The sequence below is a fragment of the Stenella coeruleoalba genome (assembly GCF_951394435.1).
Source record: "Stenella coeruleoalba genome assembly, chromosome: 5".
In the NCBI taxonomy this organism is placed as follows: domain Eukaryota; kingdom Metazoa; phylum Chordata; class Mammalia; order Artiodactyla; family Delphinidae; genus Stenella; species Stenella coeruleoalba.
The window spans coordinates 75260065-75284855 of NC_137150.1; the positions used below are offsets into that span (position 1 = coordinate 75260065).

At 46.5% G+C, this 24791-nt stretch overlaps 1 protein-coding gene across 16 annotated transcripts in view; it reads right to left on the bottom strand.

The window, feature by feature from the left end:
• Positions 1–24791, bottom strand: part of KALRN (kalirin RhoGEF kinase) — a 642647-nt gene that overhangs the window by 453206 nt on the left and 164650 nt on the right. For all 16 annotated transcript variants that reach the window (XM_079922559.1, XM_079922555.1, XM_079922558.1 and 13 more), the window contains exon 2: positions 7380–7454. In XM_079922559.1, coding sequence (XP_079778685.1) covers positions 7380–7454 — 75 coding nt within the window. The remainder of the gene's footprint in view (positions 1–7379; positions 7455–24791) is intronic.

Below are 24791 nucleotides of genomic sequence, written 5' to 3' on the forward strand. Positions count from 1 at the left end.
GTGTGTTCTACACAACCAAGGATCCACCCCTGCCTGCCTGCCTGAGGTGCCCCCAGTCACTCCTGCTGGAGGAGCACATGAATCTTTATTGGGAATAGGATGCTCAAGGTCTTAATCGCTGCAAATGCATAGGTACCCACTAGGATTACAAGTGTTTTCTAAATATCAGGTTTTAAAAAAAGCTGGAGGGAGTAACTGAGATGATGATCATTGTTTGCTATCAGAAGGCTGGGATTTTACATGGTTGCTTTTTCCTTCCTCTATTTTCCAAACTTTCTACTCACTATTTATTCTACGATTTAAAAATTTCTTTGTTAATGGATGCTATGATTGGGAAGCAGGACCAAGTTTCTCAGGAAGGTTAGATGAGGACGAAGCTAAGGTGTAGTAACTATGTCCTTACAGGCACTGTCTATTTCACAAAGAAAACTCTGGGTCATGATCACAGACGCCCCATCCCGCACACATCTCAGGCTGCCACGCAGCATCCCCCAGAGCAGGGTCACAAAGGGATCTAGAGCAAGAGGGAGTAAGGGCTGGCATGGCCCCCACCAATGCTGGAAAAGAGGCTTAAAGCTCAGCGCCCTGAAGAAGGATCTTTTCCAAGGAAAAGCAGAGCCTCCCAGGGACCCACCCAGTATGAGTTCATGAATAATGTTTCCCTCTGATTGTGGGGTCCAGAAACCACAAGACAGAGGGGAGTCTTGACAAATAAAATCCAGTCCATTCCAGGATACTCCTGAGGAGGAAATAAGGAAGCTGCAAGGAGAAAAGGGTCAAACAAGAGCAGGGCCACTGAGAGAGCTGACACTGAAGAAAAATATATTTCAGCACCACCATCCCTTCCCTGCAGCCCCCCACCAGGGCAGATTTGTGTAGATATACCACAGAGTTTGGCCCTGGCCCCCAACTCCAAACCTTCCAAACCACAGGCTCTGGTTCCATGTACGGATAACCAACCTCATCTCATCTGCCTTGTAAGTGATCCCCATCTCCCAACTGCCTTCCACAGGAGAGAAAGGAAGTGAAGGAATCAAGTTCCCTCAAAGCTGGGAGGTTCTCCCTCACTCTCCACCTTCCCCTCCAGCCTTGAGCTCACCCGAAGGATTTTCACTCTTGGGTGTTTTTTGTCTTTTTAAAATTTGGAGCATAATTGCTTTACAATGTTGTGAATCAGCTATGTGTATACATACATCCCCTCCCTCTTGGACCTCCCTCCCCCCCTTCCCCCACATCTAGGTCATCACAGAGAACGAGCTGAGCTCCCTGTGCCATACAGCAGGTTCCCACTAGCTAGCTATTTTACACATGGTAGTGTATACATGTCAATCCCAATCTCCCAGTTCATCCCCCCTTCCCCTTCCCCCACTGTGTCCACACGTCCGTTCCCTACGTCTGCGTCTGTATTCCTGCCCTGCAGATAGGTTCATCTGTACCTCTTGGGTGGTTTTACCTGCAGCTGTTGTCCTTCTCACTGACCTTGTGGATGGTTTAAGAGTAGACCTAAGGGAACATGGGGAACCGAGGCTGGTCTGATGGAAAAGGCTACCTAAGAGGCTTGGAGGGCTGCTGGCACTGTCCCTCCTGAGCGGAGCAAGTTATGCCCTGGGAGACAAGGGTTTCATAATGTTGGCTGCAGAAGGTTCCAGATGGCAGGGGAGGGGGTGTGGGGGGAGAAGACCTGGGGAAGTGGAATTCCTTCCCTCCAGGAAGAATGGGTAAAGAATCCAGAGAGGGCTGCATGATCAAGCCAGGTATTTTTCAGAAAGGATATGAACTTTCAAGACTGTAGGAAGAAGAGAAGGAACAGGCATAAAGGAAAAGAATCATCACACTGGAAAGAGTGGGGAAAACGGATGGACCAAGGATCCAGAGTAGGTACAAGGGGAGGGGTTCTGCCCCTTTCTCTTTGGCAGACTGATAGAACTCAAAGAGGGAAGAGGAAACAAAGATAAGTTATGGAGAGGGAGAGCTCAGTGGTGCCTGGGGGACACTGTTTCTCTAGGTGAGATAGAGTGTTGAGGGTCAGGGTGGGCTTGAGCTGCTGGGAGAAGGGAGGATGGACCACCGTTGGAGAGTGTCCCTAGAGAATGGACAGCAGGACTGGGTACCATGTGGGTTTAAGAGTAGGTGGCAGGGTACCAGGGCATAGTGAGAGCTCTGTTGAAAGGTCTGGCTGTGGTGTCCATGCTAGGCTCTAACTTGAGCGAAAGCAGAATAGAACTAATGCGTGGGCTAAGTGGGGAGGGCTCAGTGAGGGTAGGAAATGGCCTACTGGTTCATGAGTGCCCAGAGGAGAGGGAACAGCATATATTTTATCTGATATCCATATTCCCCCGACTGATAGGGGAACACCAGCAATGGTGCAAGATGAGAGGCTAAGGCCACAGACAGACATATCAAGGCTCAAGGTCTCGGATGTGTGTGGCCACGGTAGGGAGGTAGGAGAGTTTGGTGCCAAGGAGACTGAGGAGCCATGAAGCTGTAGGATTTGACTGATAACTGACATGAGTGCTGAACTCCCAGAGGGCAATAAGCAGAGACAAAGAATGAGAACCCTTCGCTAAAGCCAGTGTGCATTGTGGAAGTGGACCCCAGATGGTGGGAGACAAAAGAGCCAAGTTTTGAAAAGGCAACAGAGATGGTGGCAGGATCTTCAGCAGCGCCATCGCCCTGCTCACCCAACACCTGCTGTCTGCCTCCTCAGTCGAGGCTTTGGTGCTGGGAGCTATAAGACAGGAATGTAGAGAATAAAGAGGGATGGGGTGGTTAGATGGGCAAGAACCGGCACTGGTGGCCTCCCACAAAGGCCGGGCAGGACGGGGCTGGGGAGGAGGCAAGGCTGAAAGAGGGGAGGTTAAGGCGAACCTGACTGACGTGAGGGAGGATGGCACTCACGTTTTTCAGGGGGAGGCAGGCTCCATCTAGGGTAAGTAGGTTAGGGTACTTTGGGGGGAGGACAAGAAAATACATCTAGGAAATCATACCAAAAGTTTGGCCCGTGTAACTACAGTTCTGCAAGATGCTAACGGACACACATGATGTTTTTTTAAGGGAATGCATTATTTGTAGCTTGGGAAACGCTTTCATGTGCTTGAAGGACATGTGCTTTAATGAACATGGCAAATCTCCAAGAGGGGGACTATAATTTGGGGCAGCGTTTCCCAAACTTATTTGAGAGTAGACCCCTTTTTCATTTTTGAGGATCATCTCATGCACCTGTTGTTCTATCGAACGTGCTTTGAGACACGGGTCCAGAGTATAAAATTGCACCACAGCAGTGTGGAGTTCCTCTGGGAACATGGGCTTGATGTTGATGGGAGAGAAGGCGGCGGAGAGGGACATCAGGAGGGGGCCAAAAGGAGGGTGTGGGCGCACACAGAGAGCAGGGGTGAAAGGGGCCTGCAGGAGAAGGCTGGATAAAAGGGACAGCGGGCGTTGCAAGTGGGAGGCGGAAGCACACGAAGGAAGCCAGAGAGAGAGCAAAGGGAGAGCCCACGCCTGAGAATACGGAGCAGGATGGGGCAGGGCTGAAACGACAGAGGCCCCGAGCACAGCCACAGATCCCATCTCACACACGTGCACACACCCACGCAGTGGTGGGCTGCCCTGGATTATTCCAAGTGCACGTTCCCATGGCAGCGCAACTTCCCCTTCCTCTGGCCATGCTGGGCACCAGCAGGGGAGGGAGCTCAACCAGCACTTCGTCTCTCTGCTCAGCACTTCCCGCAGTGCTTCTGCTCAGAAAGACACGTAACCACTACACTGCATTATTTCTGGGTTTCTTTATTTTGTTTTATTTTTGTGTTCTGTCTTCTAAAAGCTTAGGATACAAGGGCCTTTTTTGGTTCGTTTTTTGTTTTGGGGTTTTTTTTTAGATGCAGCCAGTCATCCCCCAGCACCCTCAGCGTCCTTCCCAGGCACAGAAGGACAACGTTCCCTAAGCCCCAGAGCTCCTGGCACCACGTGCAGATGAATAAGACTTACCCCACACAGAGAACAGACTTGTGGTTGCCAAGGGGGAGGGGGGTAAGGGAGGGATGGATTGGGAGTTTGGGATTAGCAGATGTAAACTATTATATATAGGATGGTCTACTGTATACAGGTCCTACAAGGTCTACTACAAGGTCCTACTGTATAGCACAGGGAACTAGATTCAGTATCCTGTGATAAACCATAATGGAAAAGAATATGAAAAAGAATATATATATATATATATATATATATATAACTGAGTCACTTTGCTGTACAGCAGAAATTAACAGGACATTGTAAATCAACTATACTTCAATTAAAAAAAAAAAAAAGACTTATTCCGGGCTGCCTGGCCCACAACGACACATGGGCGTGAGCTGCAATCCCCGGCCCCTTTGGTCCTACTCTGGGAAGCAGCTACTGGCCTCATGCCTAACTAACTGCCTTCCTGGCACATTGTTGCTCTGTACTCCATTAGAACACTCCCTACACTTGGGAAGCTCTTTTCTAGGGCTGGCTGGGCCCTGCCCCAGGGCTCTGACGGAATTCACATGGGAAAAAATAAACCACGAACAGTCAAGCAAGGGTCCCCGTGTCAGAATGTACCCTGTCTGCACTCATATGCCCTGAGCTGATGTGGAACAGAATGGTGCTCAGAGGGTATGCATTAAAGCCAGGAAGGCTGAAATTGAGTTATTTGTAGTGAGGTGGATGGACCTAGAATCTGTCATACAGAGTGAAGTAAGTCAGAACAGGAATAAAGATGCAGACGTAGAGAATGGACTTGAGGACACGTGGAGGAGGAACGGTAAGCTGAGATGAAGTGATACAGTGGCATGGACATATATATACTACCAAATGTAAAACAGATAGCTAGTGGGAAGCAGCCACATGGCATAGGGAGATCAGCCCGGTGCTTTGTGACCACCTAGAGGGGTGGGATAGGCAGGGTAGGAGGGAGATGCAAGAGGGAGGGGATATGGGGATATATGTATATGTATAGCTGATTCATTTTGTTATAAAGCAGAAAATAACACACCATTGTAAAGCAATTATACTCCAATAAAGATGAAAAAAAAAAAACCAGGAAGGCTTCCTAGAGGAGGCAAAGTGGGAACTGACTTGGGACGGAGAGGAAAGGCTCAAACTGGCAGAAGGTGTGGGGAATGCACTGCAGATAGAGGAAGCATCAGGCATAGAGAATGGGAGAATTAGCAGGACACCCAGGGAGAGGGAGGACACCGGGTTAAATAGGTTAAATAGGCTCAAGGCATTAAAGAATAAAAGGAAAATATCTGCTCCGGCTCCCTATAGAGCTGTGGGCCATGTCCTGGGAACCCAGATGATGGGCAACAGCAGAAGTCAGAGGCCTGGTGCTGCCCAGCAGCCCCAGGACTTCTATACAAGGTCTTCCCACATGCTCAGCAAGCACCCAGATCCAAGGCTTTGGAGGCTGGCTTCCACCTCTCCCCATACTGAAGTCGCTGCCACGTGATCCTGCCAAGGGACCAGCCTGAGCTTCAGCATCTTCAGTGACAGGGGCTCACCACCTAACAAGATATGCCAGCAACTAACACTAAATGGGGAAAGGAAAGGCAGCTTCCCAGCCACTCTCTCTAACAGCAAAAACAATAGCAAAACACTATATTATTATTACCACTAATGATAATAATAATAATATGCAATGCACTTTGTACCTTTCAAAGGCTTATATACTCCCATCACATACTCTGCTCTCTCGCCTCTTCCCTCTGGTCAGGTGGGAGACACCTGCTACTTGGTTTTTCCTTCCTCAAACCCCCTTCCTCTCTCTGCCTTCTCTCCATTTTGGCTATCACCAACAAGCAAGGGTGAACCCCCGCACTGTGGGGCTGTGCTGGCTCTTTCACTGTGATTGAATCGCCACTCCTTGTATATGACCAGAATCATCCAGAAACAAAGGCTCAATCCACGAATGTGTATTAAGCACCTGGATGTATTTCTTAAAATATGATCCTTCGTTATTCTCACGCTGCCATTCCCCCAGTCCCTGCCAGAGATTCTAATCCAGGAGGCCTATATTAATGCCCTAGAACTGGCACCCAGAGTGATGTTGGTGCACCTTATAGTTTGGCTTCAATTACGTTAGTGGTCACCAAACTTTTTCTTAAAGGGCCACATGGTAAACATTTTAGGCTTGTGGCCATCTGGTCTCTGCTAGAACTACTACTACTCAACTCTGCTGTTACAGTAACAAAGCAGCCATTGACAATACTTGTAAAAAAGCTAAATAATGACCCCCAAACATATCAAGTCCTAATCCCTAGAACCTGTAAATGTCACCTTATTTGGAAAAAGAGCTTTTGCAGATAGGGCTCCTAAGATGGGAAGATTATCCTGGAATATCTGAGTGGGCCCTAAGTGCAGTCACAAGTATCCTTACTGTGAGGCATTGGGAGATTTGACACAGACAGAAGAGCAGAAGGCAATACCACCATGGAGGCAGAGATGGGAGTGATGTGGCCACAAACCAAGGGATGCAGGCAGCCCCCAGAAGCTGGAAGGGGCAAGAAACAAATTGTCCCCTAGAGCCTCCTGAAGGAGTTCAGCCTGCTGAAACTTTGACTTCAGCCCAATAGACTGATTCTGGACTTCTGGCCTCTGTAACTGTGAGAGAATACATTTCTGTTGCTGTAAGCCACCAAGCTTTGTGGCAACTTGTTACAGCAGCAATAGGAAGCTAATTAATACACTACTAAGTGAATGCACATGGCTATGTTCCAGTAAAACTTTATTTACAAAAACAGGTGGCTGGCCTGCAGCAAAACACAGGCTACAGTTTGATAACACCTGAATTAGACATTAAAGGGGCCAGGTGCATAAGACGGGTTGGAGAGAGAAGTAAGAAATGAGTACTATTCAGAAAAATAAATAAATAGACACAAATAACTCACTTGAGTTCCCTTTGCTGGAAGGAGAGAGAAGGAGGAGCAAGAAAAAATGTAAATCTCCTCTCCACCCACTCAGAGATGAACCCAAATAAAACCTCTGGGGTTGTGTGAAGCGGACAGACCCCTCCAGCTGGAGCATCTCTCAGAGGGGCCTCAGCAGCTCCTGCGGCCCTGAAAAGCCTGGGAGGGTGGGGCGGGGTGAGGTGGATGTGTGTGGGTGCAAGATGCGGGGAGGGCACTCACCTTCTGTTGTGAACATCCTCCAGGACACCCAGTGGGGACCAGAGGGCTCCCTGCCCTTTCTGCCTGCCTCTGGAGAGAGGAAGCAGCTGCAGGGGACAGCATCGCTTCCACCACCACTTCTCTCTCACTAGCACACAAAGAAGTGAGTGCCTGCGCACACGCATGCACACAGACACACACACACACAACTTCTCTAGGTCCACTATAAAGGAAGCTTCCGTAGACACTCACCAGACACGAAGGCCACTTTTTCCTTTAGGATGGGAAGGACATCAGAAGCTTTCAAACCATCATTCCGAAAAGACCCTGTCAGAGAACAAAACAGAAAGAATAAGGGTGAAAGAGGCCAAATGGCTGAATCCCTCAGTTCCACCCTTAGTTTCCCAACCCCATCATGAGCCAGAAAGTAATGCCTTGCTCAGGCCCCACAGCCCAGCCCAAGAGCAGGAGAGGCTCCACAACAGAAAGGACTCTTCCACGTGATGCCAGGCCACAGGGGTGACCGAGGGTATGGCCCTCCAGGTCCTTTTCAAGGAGAGACCAGTCCAAGTTACCCCCTAAAACACACACAAAGCTCCAAGCCCTGGAGCCAACAACTACAGCCTTGTTGCTGTGAACATGAAGATGGGGGCTTTTTAGAAATCATTTTTGCACTTCTAGTGCTAGCACAGTGGCTGGTACACAGTAGACACTCAGTAAATATCTGCTGAACAGGTCAATTAACATCAAGATGGACCACAATGCCCTAAATAATTCTTTTTGCCTTTCCTCTATGTGGCACAGCAACTGTGAGTCTTCATTTTACAGATGGGAAAAGTGAAAATCCCCAAGTGACAAGCAAAGTTGAGTGCAAAACCCCTCCCCACCTCTCCTCCCGCCTTTTCAGTATCACCGTCCTCAGTCCACAATGGACAGCTGGTGAGCAATGTCAATCCCATGGGAAGGAAACACCCTCCCTTCTTCAGCAACTCTTTCTCTGCCTAAATCTCGATTCTCAGTTGGAAAGTCCTTTCAGGAGTCCAGCTGAGCTCCTGTTAGAGGGTTGGGGGCAGAGGCCTGGGGCTCACACAGAATGCAAAATAACAATGTGCCCAGAGGAACAGCAGCCTCTGGAGGCAAAGGACAACCCAGCCCCGTGTGCGATGCGTGGGAAGGGAGGACTCAGCTTACACATACTCACAAAAGCTCCAGGCCAGCCCACTGCACCCCTATCACTTACCCTGAGTACCCCACAAGGACTCTCAGGGAGAGCCAGCGCACACTCAGAGCCCTGCAGGCTGTGATGGAATCTCTGCTGTGTACCGCCTCTAGGGACATGGCTCAGAGGGACCCCGGAAGAGTGGCGGCCCTGTGTCAGCTCAGTGAGAGAGAACCAGGGACCACAGACACCCCTTCTAGTGCCTTTCTCCACTTGGCTTACTCTCTTCTGGTCCCAACCTGACAATTTACAGAGGGGAGAAATGTGCTGGACAGGATGGTCCCACTCAGGGTGTCTCAATCCCTAAAACTTGACTATTTCAAGGATCCAAAATTGTTAGGAATTCTGGCAACGACCTGGGAGTAAGGTCACTGGCCTAGGGAAGGGAAATGAGACAGTTGCACACTCAGCCAAAGAGAAGAAGAGACGTATCCCCAGAATGCCAGTGTCCATGGTCAGAGGTCATACCCTAACCCAAAACAAATTTCCAAAGGGCCTCTGACCCTTTCACCTATTTCTTCTTTTTCATTTTTCACTAAATGAAGACAGTGAGGCTTTTTTTCATCAGTTGCTTCTCTTTACAAGCTGGCCCAGAGTAGCTGATGCTGAATTAACCAGCTGCAAGGCTCACTTTGAGAAGACCGTGGGCAATAGAGGAAAAACAATAACACCATAAAAAAGAAAGTTCTAACTATAAGCATGGTTTTGGACTTTCTTAGTTTCTACAGATCTTTATGCTCTGACTTTATCTTCCAACACAGGAAAGCAATTAAACCTCACTAGGATCCGTATAAATTATTGTAGAAATTACAAACAGATCATAGGTAAATTTTCTCCATGATGCAATAAGAAGTTTCAGCTTCTGGAGCAAGGAAGGGTCCTATCAGGCCTTACCAACTAGATAAGGATCATCTTTAATACATGAATTGCTTGAGTAGAATGATGCTTCTGCATGAAAATAGTTTATTTTCATATGTGGACTATGTCTTCCTATACATCAGTTTTAATACACTCTCCTTTACGTCACTACGTACACTATTAATTTCTAGAGAAAAAAATCTTAATAAGAAAAGTTAAACTTCAGTCCTGTCTTCGTCTAGATTATTTACAAGTTTGAAAATAGCAAGACGGAAAGTAATGAGATTTTACTGTATAATAAGAATCCACATAATCCTCTTCTCTCCTAAACTCCTGTCCTGTTTTTTTCCACCGTTCTTCCTCTCTTCCCCTACCACGTTAAAGTATACAAGACGGCTCTAATTCCACACAGTCCCCAGATATTAAGGAAGAGTTTGAAATTTGCTCTAAAAGGAGCAAAAGGTTCCCCATCCTGCCCTCTCCCCACTCCCACCTGTGGAGAGAGAGAGAGGGAATTGGGAATTTCATCCTACATACCCGTCATGTATGTCATGCCCCACCTCTCTGTTCTCCCCTCCAGACTCCAAGACCTGAGAGAAGGGGAGCAGCTTGTCCAGGCAGCTTGCAATTGTTGGCCCGAGTAAATGTCACTATCTTGGGTTGGGCTGGTCTAAGATTCCCAGCGGGGCTTCCTCTTCTCAGGCCAGAGTCTTCCCTCATCCCGTTCAGACCACAGCTGAGCTATCTCCCAGGTTGTGTGCCCACCATAAGAAAACCTAAAGTGTCCAGATTTACAAAATCCTTAAATAAGGGGATAATCATTTCCAACAGCAACAAGATTTTTCACATTATAAAAGGATTTGCTCCAGGGTTTCTTCAAATAAAAGTTGCCTTAGTGGTTTGAATTAGTTTCTCATTTGCCAATAAATTGAATTACAAATAACTTTTCAATAATGCATTATTATGTAAAGCCAAGTAGAGCTAAACTAATTAGCCCAGCAGCTCAGAAGTCGGTGACCTTGCATAGAAAACCTATTTGCACTGGCTAAAGATTCTATGTGTCAATTCCCCCACCATCCTTGTGAAACCAGCTGTCAGAATCTATAAGAGAGGGGAACTTCACTGAAAGCTAACTCAAACAGGACCAATGAAACAGCAACATGTTTTCACTCCCAGGTACATGTCTGGGCAGACTCACAGTAAATATTCAATAAATATTTGATGCAAGAATAAATACATGAATGAAATGTTAACCCTTCCTAAAGTGACTTGCACAAGGTCAGTGGCCTCATCTGTCACACCAAGTGCTGGTGATCTGAGCAGATGATCTCCAGAGTACCACTCAGCTCTAGTATTCTGAGACTTTTTAAACCCTTTCTTCCTATTTATTGGCCTTTAAGATCTTCAGGTTATCAGATCAATATGCTTTGAAAGAAAGTATTGGGAACCAATTCCCTGGCAAGATTCACTGCAATTTGGGAAGATATAACAACTCTTCCCTGGCCTCCCAGCCCATTCTTTCCCAGGAATCAGTTTAGGGATTGGAATGTTCAGGGCACAGCACCCCATTTTGCGGACAGCCCAAGTTACCAAACTGCGAGACTAGTGACGGGAGAACTTCCGGGGGCATACACACCTTGAAGGAGGAAGACATGATGAACTGCAATTACTCTCTCTGATACAAGGTACATTTGATAGCACTATTAGACTCTAAACCCTAGGCCCCTTGCTACCTCTAAAGAAAGGCTGAGAAGAAATAAAGGTCCCTGTGCCCTTGGGGTTACTGCAGGAAAAGAAAGAACCAGAGGGCTCCCATGGGCCTGGCCCAACATGAATGCTGTGTTTTATCTTAAGGACAAAGGCACACTTCCCCTGTTCAGTGTTAATCCCACCCCATTCACGTCCTGCTGCTGTCAGATTTACAAGCCTGCTGTGCTGTTAATTAGCAAAGCTGAAATGCTCTGCCTCTATTAGGGAAGTAAAAATTACCACCGCCATCTCCCCAGGATCTCCAGCACGGGTCTTCTCCAAGCCCCACTCTTACCTCCTCCTCGCTCCAAACGGGTGATGCTCACAGTGCTGCTGCCTGTTCCTCTTCACATTTTCCTAGTCACTGCTCCGTGGCTGGAAGGTGCCGACCATCCCCACTCTGGCTCCCAGCCTCTGTGTGGCCCCACATGGCAAGAGCAGGACCAGCCCTTGTGTCACAGGCCCTGTCTGTGGTTTTGTGGCTCTGGGATGGCAGTGAGTCTCCCAGGGCAGCTGGGTGCCTTGTCTATGCTAACCTCCTTTAGGATGCAATCATGATTTCAACAAGTGAAGAAGCAAGTAAGTGTTGAGCATTTCGAGGTGCAAGCTGCCAGGGTACCCATGGATTGCTCTTTGTTTCCTTTTGGTTCTCAGTCACACCCCCTTAATTTGCACTTAGTTAGAGGTTATTGTGTAAGTATGCTAATGTTGCATCCAATGGGCCCTAACCCTGTTTTGCCACTGAGACAGCAAATTTCCCAATGCTCAGGTCTCTGCCTCCTCTTTCCACGCCATCCCTGTGGTGTCCAGCATGGGAGCCTTGATCACAGTGGCATTGAAACACTGACTGATCTGCTGTACAAAAGAGCTGAGAATTCCAAGAGCTCAGTAGGCAGAACCTTGGTTTTGGCATTATTTGGACAGTTTCCTATTCCCAGGGTCATTCTTTTATCAGTTCTCTATTGAACACCTATTATGTGCTAGGCCTTACGTTAGGCTGTGGTGATACTTTGACAAATAAGAAATGGACGCTGTTCTCCAGGGGTCTTCCAGGCAGAGGTAGATAGGTATGCAGACAGGACAATGAGGTATTATTAGAGATAAGACATCAAGTGTACAGAATGCCAGGGAGCCCAAAGGAAAGGCTTCCTAATGGTGAGTCCTAAATCCTTCCTACTTAAAGTAACAAGCGTCATCTACCACCTTGCTAGCAATGCAGAATCCCAGGCCCCACCCCAGACCTACAAGATCAGAGCTTGTATTTTAACAAGAAACCCAGGTGATGAATATGCATCATGTTTAGGGAAGTGATATACTCTAAAGTATGTCTTTCTATTCCAGAGTTGCTTCAAAGGCAGAGACAGACAAAAGCATCCTTTATCCCAGTCTAAGCAGAACCTCTAAACTCTGACCTAGTGCTGCTGGTCATGACCCCTCCCACTCCCGCCATGGGAAGACCCCTCCCCTCTGCCCAGGATTCCAGAGATTCAGCCATTACTCTGTGACCCAGAACTCAAATCCAGCTCTGGCATGAAAAGGCTATCCAGGAGGGCTATCCCCCTCCAGGGCATTGCGACTGGACCATGTCTTGTTTTTTGGCAGTAGGAATATTTATGAATAACACTTGTCCAAACTGCTCAGAATTCTGGTAGCTTAAAACCACTCTCTCATGAATCAAATATTTTAATTTCACAACAAATCTTCCTAGCTACCCCAACCCTCAGAGCCCTCCGCCTTCTCTAACTGCTCTCAGTACCATAAACACTGTCACTGATCATATTTACAGGCAAAGATGCCATCTCTGAGATGGCCCTGGAGGACAGAGCAGCCAGGAGGCTTATGCCTGTTCATCACACCTGCACTCCCACCCATAGGTGCAAAGCCCTGAACACTGGGCAACACTGGATGACAAACAGAGGAAGGAGAGGTGCCCCCACCCTAGGGAGCTCCACATCTAAGGAGAACACAGTGCTTATCTCAGGCAATTTGCTCCTTTGGAGGGTAGACCCAATTTTTGCCCTCTGAGAGTTTCCTGCCCAATAAAATGCCTAATGCTCATTTCCCCTGACCCCAGGAAGCTACCAGACACTCTATAAAAAAACAACTCAGGGGCTTCTCTGGTGGCACAGTGGTTAAAAATCCGCCTGCGAATGCAGGGACACGGGTTCGAACCCCGGTCCGGGAAGATCCCACATGCCGTGGAGCAACTAAGCCCATGCGTCACAACTACTGAGCCTGTGCTCTAGAGCCTGCGAGCCACAACTACCGAAGCCCGTGCGCCTACAGCCTGTGCTCCGCAGCAAGAGAAGCCACCGCAATGAGAAGCCCGCGCTCCGCAAAGAAGAGTAGCCCCCAGCCGCCGCAACTAGAGAAAGCCCACGCAGCAACGAAGACCCAACGCAGCCGAAAATAAATAAATAAAAATAATAAAGTTCCCTTAAAAGGAAAAAAAAAAACAACAAAGCTTAAGAGTCTGAGATTCTGGTAAAGATCCTCCCATCCTGCCTCCAGCATGGCTGTCCTGCATCCCCTCTACCCTGACTACTGGTGCCCTCAACCACTGAGTTACCCAAACAGAAACCTGGGAGGCATATCCTAGACTCCACCCCACCCCCGCTCCTATACTGCAAATATCGATCCAGTCACTTGGCTCTGTTGATTCGACCTCTTAAATCTTTCTCTAATCCATCACTTCCTCTGGGCAGTTTCCCTGACCTCCCCATCAAGTTGAGCTGTCCCTGACTGTACCTTGTACTCTGTCACTCCTGAATGGCATTTCTATGCTTTCATTCTGTTCCCCATTAACTGACCCTGACACCCCAAGGGTGGGGACCATGTCTTACTCGGTGTTCTACCCCAGCACCTAACACAGTGCCTGTCAAGCCAAAGAGGATAAAGAAACACTGCACTGAAACTGAGCACGCACAGGTCCTACGAAGACAGAGAGTAAGAGGGGTGAGTTGGAGGCAGTTCATCAGGGTGGCCCCACCAAGAGGTGATCTTTGAACTAGGTTTTGAATGGAACAGTGCTCTGGTGGGGAGCAGTATGTGCCAAGGCAGAGAGGAAGGGGCAAGCGAGCTGTGTGCTAGAGACAGAGAACAGACTGAACAGAAAAGCAGGGTTACGCAGCCACGGACAGGAGGGCATGGGGGTGGTGGGTGGGCTCCGTGATCTCATTCTGAACTTGAACAATCTCAGTAGGGTGGGCTCCCGAGAAGTCCCTGGCAACGATGTGTCTGCAAGCGCCTGCAGAAGCTCAGAGAGCTGGACTGTGCCGCAGCAAGGGCCAGAGCTGGTGGAATCTGGCTGGTCCCAAAGGAATGCTGTGGTTCCAGAACAGAGCTGGACCCAGCAGGTGCTGACTCCAACCTCCACGTCACACTCTGTTCTATCTTGAAGGGAGAATGGGACACACAGCCCCTGCTGAGGTGGGTGGTGGACTGGGGGGCAGGGGGCACTGGAACTCGGCCTCTTTATATCTTTTCCCTAGGTTCTAAGAGAAGCAGGAGGAATGCTTGTCTGCTAGGTACCTCCTGGGAGCCTGCCAGGCCAGCAAGCAGGCTGAGAGTTTGTGGAAGACCCTGAAGATGCAATGTGGAACTTATTCATAAAGGGAAGAGACTTGAGGACATGGCCCCTTCTCTGTAGGGACTAGATGGGCAAAGCCCTTGGGAGAAGATGCTGTCAGTGCAGCTGGGCTGAGAGGGAACCTATCGGTGCAAAGTGGCAATGATCTTTATTCCCCTCACCGTCCCTTCTCTCCTTCTCCCTCTCCTATATTAACCCAAGAGGAGAGAGGTGGCAAGAATGAGAGGGGAAAGGGTAAGAGAGACAAAAAGCTGGAGAGAAACACACACACACACACACACACACACACACACACACACACACACACACACACGGAGGTGACTGTCTTGTCTCCTCTTTACAGACACGCTAACGAGCTATTGAGGCAACTCCTCCGGGGACTATAAATATGTTCCTTGGAGCTCTCCTTAAAACTCCTGCCACTGAGGCAGGAAGTGTGTGCAGAGCTCAGCGGAAGGAATAAATCTGGCCGAGAAAGAGACTGGGCAGCTTAGTGTCAGCAACTGATGCACCACACAGCATGGGGATCCACTGCCTCTCCCCAGCTGGGGATCTATCACCCCACTGACACCTGCAAATGTCAGACCAGCTGGCAGCACCCTCCCACCCCTTGAGCAGCAGCCACAGAGCAGCGATGGTGTGGTAGGCTCTCACCGACCCCGGCACCAGGTCATGGGACTTCTGAGAGAAGGACATTCACGAACCTCAGCTCACCTGATTTCAGCGCAAAAGGGGAGAAGGAAAAAAAACATAAAGGCTCCTCTTTCAGCAACTGCTAAGTACTAAGCTTTTCCAAACAAACTGACGAGGCCTTATGCAGTGTGAGGCAGTAGCCAGGGACTTGCGATGATGGCCAGATTGAGCCGTCTTTACACAATGGGGATACAATGTCTACGTTCTCTGAACTCTGACATGCATTTGAACGTCACCCCTCACAATGAGCACTTTCTGCCCTGCTCCATAGTGAGCTGTGTCGCTTCTCCAGGGTGCTTTCCCTAACTCCATCCCGACCCCAGGCGGGCCTGGCTTCCCTTCTCTGTACATCACATGGCAGGCACCTCACTGCCATGCCATCTCCACTCCTGCATCTGGATCCCTCTCTAGACTCTAAGCTCTTGATGGCAGGGACTGGCACACAGCTAGTGCTTAACGAGCAGCCCAGGAACCAAATCTTATTCATCCACAGTGCCTTCCACACAAAAGGTGATTAATAGCAGCTGTGCCTCTTCCTCTCCTGGTCCCTCTCTGTGCCTTTTTTTTTTTTTTTACCCCACCTCCATCTTTCTCCCTCATGCTTCACGTGAACTCTTAATTGTGGCCTGTTTCAATATTAACTTCCTAAAGTCAATATTAGATATAAAGGCCTGGCTAATGGGCTACTTCTGAAGAGCAGAAATGTGTAACACTTACCACTGCTAAATTAGCTCCATTAAAGATCACTAATAATTAGCACTTTAAACATGTGGGTAACACCTCTCTAAGCCCAGCTAATGAGCAAACCATTTGTTTATTCTTCACAAGCTTTAATATTAGCTTGAGCTGAGACCTCAGCTGGTTCACAGGTTCACTCACTCTCCCTCCCTTCCCAGAAAAGTTGCCATCACTCAATGTCCTCTGGACACAAGAAAATGGCCACTTCAGAAGTGACTATACCTGCTCATCATTTTTTTTTTTTAACAGAGTCTTTGCTAACTGATCAGGTTATTTAAAGTGCTCATGCCTCACAGATGGTGGTGAGGGTGGTAGATTTATTGTCTTTTTTTCTTACACTGAGCATTACTCTTGGACAGTTCCTCCAAGTAACACAAAACATTTGCCAGTGATGAATCAGTGCTGAATATAAATCAGCTGTTGAACGTTAGCAGTATATTTGCTTCCATAATATGTTTAGAGAGAGTTACAGAGGTACTCAGAGGCAGGAGGTGTGTGCTGTGGAAGTTCAGACATGTAAAAGTTTCACTCCTTGGGACCCTCACTCTTCCCCAGTGTGCACATCAATAGCATTTTAATTTTGATTTAATCAGGACATTATGACTTTAGTTAAAAATGAAACTGTTGATATAAAAAGTCAGCTTTGGCCTCTGCCATTATGAAAGGCACTCAGGTAGACATCCAAATAGGAAATGGCCCAGCACATCCCCAAGGCCTCTTTCCTCTCCCCCCACCCACCCCCATGGCCTGAAATTCAGGTGTGGGTCGCAGTAAAGCAGCAATGGCTGACTGCAGAGCTCAGAGCAGGAGACCCTCATGGGCAGCTCCTGGAGCAGTCTCTCTCACCCCAGCCCAGAGTTTCTCCCTGTTCTCACCTCCAGGCTTTCTGATTCCACAGCTGTGCCATTCCTGCCCTGGTCTCACTACCATGCCCGTCAGTGGAAGCAATGCCAGAGGGACAGATTGGACACAGGTCCACCACAGACATAGAACAACTAGGGCCAAAGTAATAACCAGGTTTGCAGAATTGCAAGTGCAGCCTGACAGGTGAGAAGGGCCACACCCAAAGGTCATATTATTGAACAAACTTTAGCAAACTAAAGCCCCTTCTCCCACTTCAAGGACGTGCGTGCTGCTGTCCTTGGTCCTGAGCTAGTTGGGTAGCTGCTAATCAGAGTAACTGCTGTCCAGCCTGTCTTAGGACATGTGAACCAAATGCGAAAGAGAGATAAAAGAGATGTTAAGATGTATCAGAGAGATAAACAAATATGAAAGAAGAACACAGACATGGAGAGATTACTGGAGAGAATTAAAAGACTTTTTCTGGTATTGTTTTCAAATAATTGCTGTAACCAAGAAAGAAAGGTCTGTGCACATCACATCACATCACATCACACACACATACACCTTCCATGGAAATGAGACAGCATGAACTCCTTATGTCCACCAATACTATGTTTAGGTTTCTGGATAAACTGACATAGATGGGTTGGCCATGGAAAGATTCCTAGAGTTTTAGGGAATTTTTTAATCTCTCCTTAAGTTATTACCTTGGGTATCTAAACACTACCCAATTCAGTTCAATAAATATTAATTGAGCATCTATATGTACCAAGTAAAGTCCCAGTCACTATGGGTATAATGATAAAAAATGTAGAGTTCCTGACCTTAAGGGACTTTTAATTTAGAGGGAGAATCAGACACATCAATATGTAATTTTAATATCAGGTAAGAAACACAATGATAGAAGTATTGGGTTGGCCAAAAAGTTCATTCAGTTTTTAAGTAAAAGACACATTTTTCATTTTCACAAAGAACTTTATTGAACAACATATTTACTCACCGAACGAACTTTCTGGCCAACCAAACACATACAAGGGACAAATATTCAGAAAATCCCAAAGGGCTAATAAAACTCAAGGCCTAAGAAAGTGTCTGAAAAGTGAAGGAGCAGTAGCTAGAGAAGAGGCAATGGGTTATGGGAACCTCAGCAAGGTCCTGGACTGGACAGGACAGTAGTGAGTCCTGAGGTTTCTCTGGTAGGTTTCAGGGAGCAGAGAAGAGTAGCTAAGATGTGACGGCTTCCCCCTACAACCCAGACCCTCTCCACAGTAACAGAGATGAGTTAGTGTTTGCCAGAGATAAGCAACAAAGCTTCCGTGACAGACCCAGCATAATGAGGAGCCAGCTTAAGCTAGGAAATGATCAGGATCAGGAAGACTCATGATGCCTGATATTTCTTTAGAGAGAAGCAAACAGTGTCAAGTGTCAAATAAGAAACCAAGGTAATCCGAATATCTCATGGAGCTAGAATTCTCCAGAATATGGAAAACAAGGAGCTGGGGCGGGGGGAAGTGTTGTCTGCAAAGGGTTGCCTAGGTAACCTTCAACTCTGCTCACCAGAGGACATACTAAGCCGCACCTTCCAGGAGCACCTGGCAAACCGAAACAGGCTTTCTAGCCTTCCCTCAAAAATGTGTGTGATGGGCTTCCCTGGTGGCGCAGTGGTTGAGAGTCCGCCTGCCAACGCAGGGGACACGGGTTCGTGCCCTGGTCCAGGAGGATCCCACATGCCGCAGAGCGGCTGGGCCCGTGAGCCATGGCCACTGAGCCTGCGCGTCCGGAGCCTGTGCTCCGCAACGGGAGAGGCCACAACGGTGAGAGGTCCGCGTACCGCAAAAAAAAAAAAAAAAAAAAAAAAAAGTTTGTGGTGGGGGAGGCCTTGAACCTCATGAAACTGCATTCAAGTTATTGCATATAAACCCATATGTGCCCATTTTTCTGAGAAGAAAATTGTGTAATTCCAGTTTTCATGAGATTTTCAAAAGGGTCAATAGCTCCCTAAATGGTAGAGAACCACTGGTCTAAAGCAAAGTCAAAATGAGACCCTACAGTCTGCTTTGAGTTCTAACCACTAAATCCTATCACCCATCACCTGCCTCACTCATGGCCCACTAACACTCATGGTTTAGCTGAGACCCAATAGGGTGGTTGGGCTGGAAGAGAAACTAGAGAAATGATTTAGATTCCTTAGCTTGGATAAGAGGAATCTGAGGCAGATGGTGGGAGGTAAAGCCTATGCGCCAGATCCTATGCTCTAAGGATAAGCTTCAGAGGCGGTTTTCTCTCGTTACAGAGGGCCAGAAGGAGTGAGGTTAAACACAAAATGAGTTTTTTGGTTTCTTGTTCGTTTGTTTTTGGCCATGCTGTGCAGCACGTGGGATCTTAGTTCTGCAACCACTGCCCCCTGCAATGGAAGCACAGAGTCTTAACCACTGGACTGCCAGGGAAGTCCCTGAAATGAGTTTTATAAATACCTAGGCAGTGTCTTTCCTGGGAGCCTTCCTAACTGAAGATTTCTCTGGCCTCTAACCCCAGCTAGCAGAGTGATGGCAACTTTACCCAAGATCCCTCCTAGACCATGAGGGGTTATGGTCAAGATTAGAGCCGGCAGAGGGGGTCTGCAAACGTATTTAACAAGATCCCTTGGAGCTGGATCATGGCAGAATGAGACGCAGGCTCTCAGGTGTTCCTGGTCAGGCAGCCACAGCAGAGCAAGCCTGGCCACTATTCTCTCATCAAGCCATCTTGCACCACATGGTGAGCTTTCCCAGGGCAGGAACATCCCAAGAGGCAGCTCACAGCCCTGAGCAAAACACAGGCTCTGGATTCAGACAGAACTAAGTCTGACTCCCAGCTCCAGCACTTATTAACTGTGTGCCTTGGACAGTTTACTTAACCTCTCTGAGTCTGTTTCCTCATCAGAGGTAAAAATACCTATTTCACAGCCTGTAGTGATGATTAAAGGAGAAAATCTATTTGAAGGTACCAGACACATAGCTGATGCTATGTCAACATAACACTCCTTCCCTCCTTCCTGTTTATCTTGGTAGCCCCAGCATGGGGCCTAGTACACAGTAGATGCTCAATAAAAGTGTTGATTATGTGAATAAATAAATGAATGAGTGAACGAGTAAGTGAATGGAGTAGATTCAGAAAATGGCAGCTAATAACGGCCTTTCCACCTCCCCACTCCATACCTGTCAGCCATGTTGCTCACATTCCTCTTGCAGTTACTCTGAATTTTCATTGTTTCTTTCTCTCCCCTACTCAATCTGGGCTGTTTGACGAGTACTCTAACCACTCCTGCTCCCATAGCCAGGTTCTCCAGATGCAAAAGAAAGCCTCTGTCTCCGGCGGGAGAGCAGCTGCTGGTTGAGTGCCTGCCCCTCCTCCTGTGTCCAGAGCGCTATGGTCCCCGGCACCCCTCCCATACTAATCTCTATGTGCTGGAGCCTGGCGCTGGCCAGCCTCATCCCGTCTTCCCCAGCTCCTCTCCCCACTGCTCTGGGTTCCAGACAAAGGTGTACTGGTCCAGATGGCATTTCTGAGAAGGACCCCTACTGAAAATGCATCCCGACAGCAAGGCCACCATCTGAGATGAGGTAGCCCTAACATCTACCTGTGGGCAGAATCTTCAGAGCCCCGTGAGGAGCCCCAGCAGCTTGCAGGGAGAAACAAGAGGCCTGAGGGGAGTCCATGCCCTGTGTGTCTTTTCTTTGGTTGGCCTTGAGCTGTCAGGCCATTGAGAGTGGACAAAGGGCTAGAGAGGTCACAGAGCTAGGTGTGGAGGCTGGAGGTGTGGCGAATACAAACACCGGTGAATCGGACCCTTAATCCACTTGCTACATAGAATAAATGGCTCCACGCTGCTAAAATTCTCTGTTCCAGGCTCTCTGAAAGTCTTTTCTCATTAATTCTCCAATACTTACAATTTTCTCCAGTAATGAGCAAAATACCTCTAGGAGGCTGGGAAACCTGGTCCTCTTTGCTCCTTTCCAGGTCCTTGAAGAAGAGGAGACCTTGCCACAACCAGGGAGCCGTGAGGCTGCCTTGTCCACGGATGAATATGCACATGTACTCAGAATACAGCTTATATGCCAAGGACCAGAATAATGCTAAAGTAGGGAGTAATGACATTCATTATGGCTTCATACTATTGAAAACTCACACGAAACCTAAATGTTCAACCACAGGGGATTGGTAAAATCAACCATGGTCTATCCACTCTATGCAGCCATTAAACATGACACTGTACAAGAATAATTAATGCCATGGGAAATGTCATGGTATACTGTTAAGTGAGAAAGCCAGATTATAAAATAGCATGTACAACTTTATCCCCATTGTATATACACTGGTGTGTGTGTGTGTATAAAAACCATCTACATACAGTAGACAGCGATTATCTTTGGAAAACAGGATTATGACTAATGTTGTTAATGTTTCTCTAATGTTTTTCACTGTCCAATTTTTCTTATTTGTTCTTGAAATAATTGAGATAGAGCAAATTCCCTTCTTTGTATATTAATCTTTCATATACGGGATCCTTATATAATATTCATGCACTTAAAACATTTAATGATTAGGTTGTGGTTATGACACTATCTGCAAACTTATTTAAAGTCTAGGATAACTGTGTTATGCAGCTGTTCACTCTATGATGTAATTCAATGGCAAACAAAAGTGGCTACGGGGCTTCCCTGGTGGCGCAGTGGTTGAGAGTCCGCCAGCCGATGCAGGGGACACGGGTTTGTGCCCCGGTCCGGGAAGATCCCACATGCTGCGGAGCGGCTGGGCCCATGAGCCATGGCCGCTGAGCCTGCGCGTCCGGAGCCTGTGCTCCGAAACGGGAGAGGCCACAACAGTGAGAGGCCTGCATACCGCAAAAAAATAAAAAAGAAAAGTGGCTACGATTCATCACAGATAAAGTTGTCTTACGACTAAAAGAAATGAAGTCCAAATAAGCTATAGAAAGAAATTTAATTTTTCATTAAATGCCATTTAAAGATTTTCCGTATATGTAAATAGGGTTTATCTCAGGAAGGCAAGACATTAAAGAAGATTCAAGTAAAATAAAATTCAAATAAAATCAACATGGTTTTGGATTAAAAAGCTAAATATTATATCAGTTGAATGAATCTCTAAGTACCTATTATGTGCCAAAGGGATTTTCAACTAGACTTTCATTTGAAGGGATACATTGATAAAAATAATTAAACATGTTTTGGAAAAAAGTTGAATAATGGGTTGGGTTTGCCCTACTAGATATTAAAAAATATATATTTTAAAGTACAATTATTAAAGGTGGCACAGACACAAGAATTAACATATAAATGAATGGAGTCTGATTAACAGACCTAATATAGATCTGACATATTTAAGAACCTAATATCTGATAAGGGAAGAATCTAAAGAAATGGGGAAGAGATGAATTATTCAATAAATGGCACTGGAAAAATAGACTAGTTGGAAAAGAAAAATCAAGTTAATCTTCATAGCTTCACACTATACACCAAAATAAATTTTAGAGTAGAAAACCCAATCTTAAAAATGGCATACAAAAAAAAAACACTGTAAGAAAAAATATGGGTGAGTTTTTAACTGATCCCTGAATGAGCAAGAGCTAGACATGAAAACACTGAAGAAATAAGAAAAGAAAATATTTATTATTTTGTCTACGGAAATTTTTAAACTGTACATCAGGGTATAAGCAAAATTTAGAATGTAAATGACAATCTGGAAACATATTTACAACAAATCTGACAAAGGATTAATACTACTCCCTATCTGAAAAACAGGCAAAGAATATAAACATACATTTCAAAAAAAAGAAGCAATGGCACTAAACAAGAAAAAGTAGTCAGCCTAATTAGTAATCAAGGAAGTGCGAACTAAATAATGAGATGTTTTAAAATTCTTTAAATTTGCAAAGATTTTGAAAAGGCAACAATCCTCAATGCTTGTAAGAGTTCAGGGCTAGCCCTCTCTGCCCACATCCCTGCCAGTGCACTTAAAATGACAGCAACCTTTCCAGAGGGCAATTTGGTAATATGAATCATGAATAATAATATACATAATCAATGACCTAGTAATTCAGTTCCCCTTCTGGATGTCCATCTAAGGAACTAAGGAAAAATGACGGCAAATATTTGAGGAGAAGGGGTTTCAAGCAGCACTTTTTATTGTGGTCCCAAACTGCAAACAGCCTAAATGTCCAACAGAAGGGGATTACTTAGATAAACTTGAGATAGCTCTAAATGAAACACCAATCAGCCATTAAAATTTTTATTTTTGAGTAACTTATAATTTCATGGAAGAATGCTCACAATATGTAAAGTAAAAAACAGGATACTAATGATACATGTACTATACAAACATTAGGCTGGATCTTATGAAATTGCTGAGGCTCAACTGTTTTTTTTTTTTTTAACCTTCAGAAATATCAACTTGGTATGATCCCAAATATGGATATAATATATTTCTGGGTTGTGGGGATTATTAAGATATTTTATTTTCTTCTTTATACTGTTCTATAGTTTTTAAAATTTCTTCAATGAATATGTATTAAAATTTTAAAGCTGTATAATTATGTGAAGACCATATGAAGAACCATCCAAAATTCAAATTTGTAATAAACCACCTCTGCTTCCTCTTGTCTGGATTTTACAATCTTCTGCCTCGTTGATCTCTTAATCTCCACGCTCTTCATCTAGGTCTCTCTTTTAATTTATTTGCATGTTCTGTAACTAGCTCTTTGGGGTTAATCCCCCACCCCAAAAGAAGCAGGGCCCTAGAAAGGGTCTGACCTGTGCTGTCAGTCCCCCTTCCTCCAGGAAGCCTTCCCAGAACAGGCATGAGAGTTATGAGATTTCTAATGCCCAGAAGTGGCCCCGTGCTTTTCAGTCAGCAGAAATACCACAGAATAGGAAAGCAGGCAGCCTCCTCACTGGGAGTTCTCCCAACTCGTGTCACACTGCCACTCCCCTAGAGTTGGACTAAGGTTCCTGCCCCACCCCATGATAGGATCACAGATAAAAGGTAAGGACCCACAGGCTTGGGGGAAGGCAGCCAGCAGCTTCCCTCCAACAGCTCACTGGTGAGAATGAATCCATCACCCGCAGCCTGACATCTTATTGTGCTTTCTATTCCTGCTAGATGTCTGTTGGCATCTTCATCTGCTACACGATGAGGACCTCTTTATGACATGTCCTCTCCCAGCACTTCTTGACTGTGCCACTCACAGAGCTTCTAGGCCCCAAGGGGTGGCAAAAAGAACAGCAGACTTGGAGTTAGATAATCAGGGTTCAACTCATATCAACTTAGCAAGTTTGGGACTTCCCTGGCAGTCCAGTGGTTAAGACCCTGTGCTCCCAATGCAGGGAGCACAGGTTTGATCCCTGATCGGGGAACTAAGATCCCACACGCCGCATGGTGTGCCACAGTTCCTCAAAAAAAAAACCCCAAAAACCAAACCAAAAAAACTTCGCAACTTTGAGGAGGTTCCTCACCCTCTCTGCCTTCAATTTCCTCAAGTGGATATTTCAATACTACCTCAGTAAGAATTAAATTTAAGGTAAAGTAGTTGCCAAACTGGAAAGCCCTATACAAAAGCAAGGTATTAGTTATCATGCTTTTATTGTAAACGTTTGGGGAAGCAATTATAGATTTTACGCCTTTCTGGTCTTGAATCATGCCTGTGCTTTTAGGTTCTAGCTAAAGCCCTCCCACCACTGCCACCATTACCACCGACCTCAGTAAAGAGGTAGCCCCCTGTTTGGCAACCATGATCAGAGAAAGCCTGGCTCTTCCTATCTACCTGCTGTGCTCTAGTGTCTCAGGGGTGAGAACATAACTGTGCTGACTGTAACCCTGAACTCAAGGCAGGCACTAGTCTTCAGGGACTAGATGCTGGGTAATTGTGTGGCTATGTGCCCATTCCCATTCGGGGAACACAGGGAACATGGTTCCCCACGTA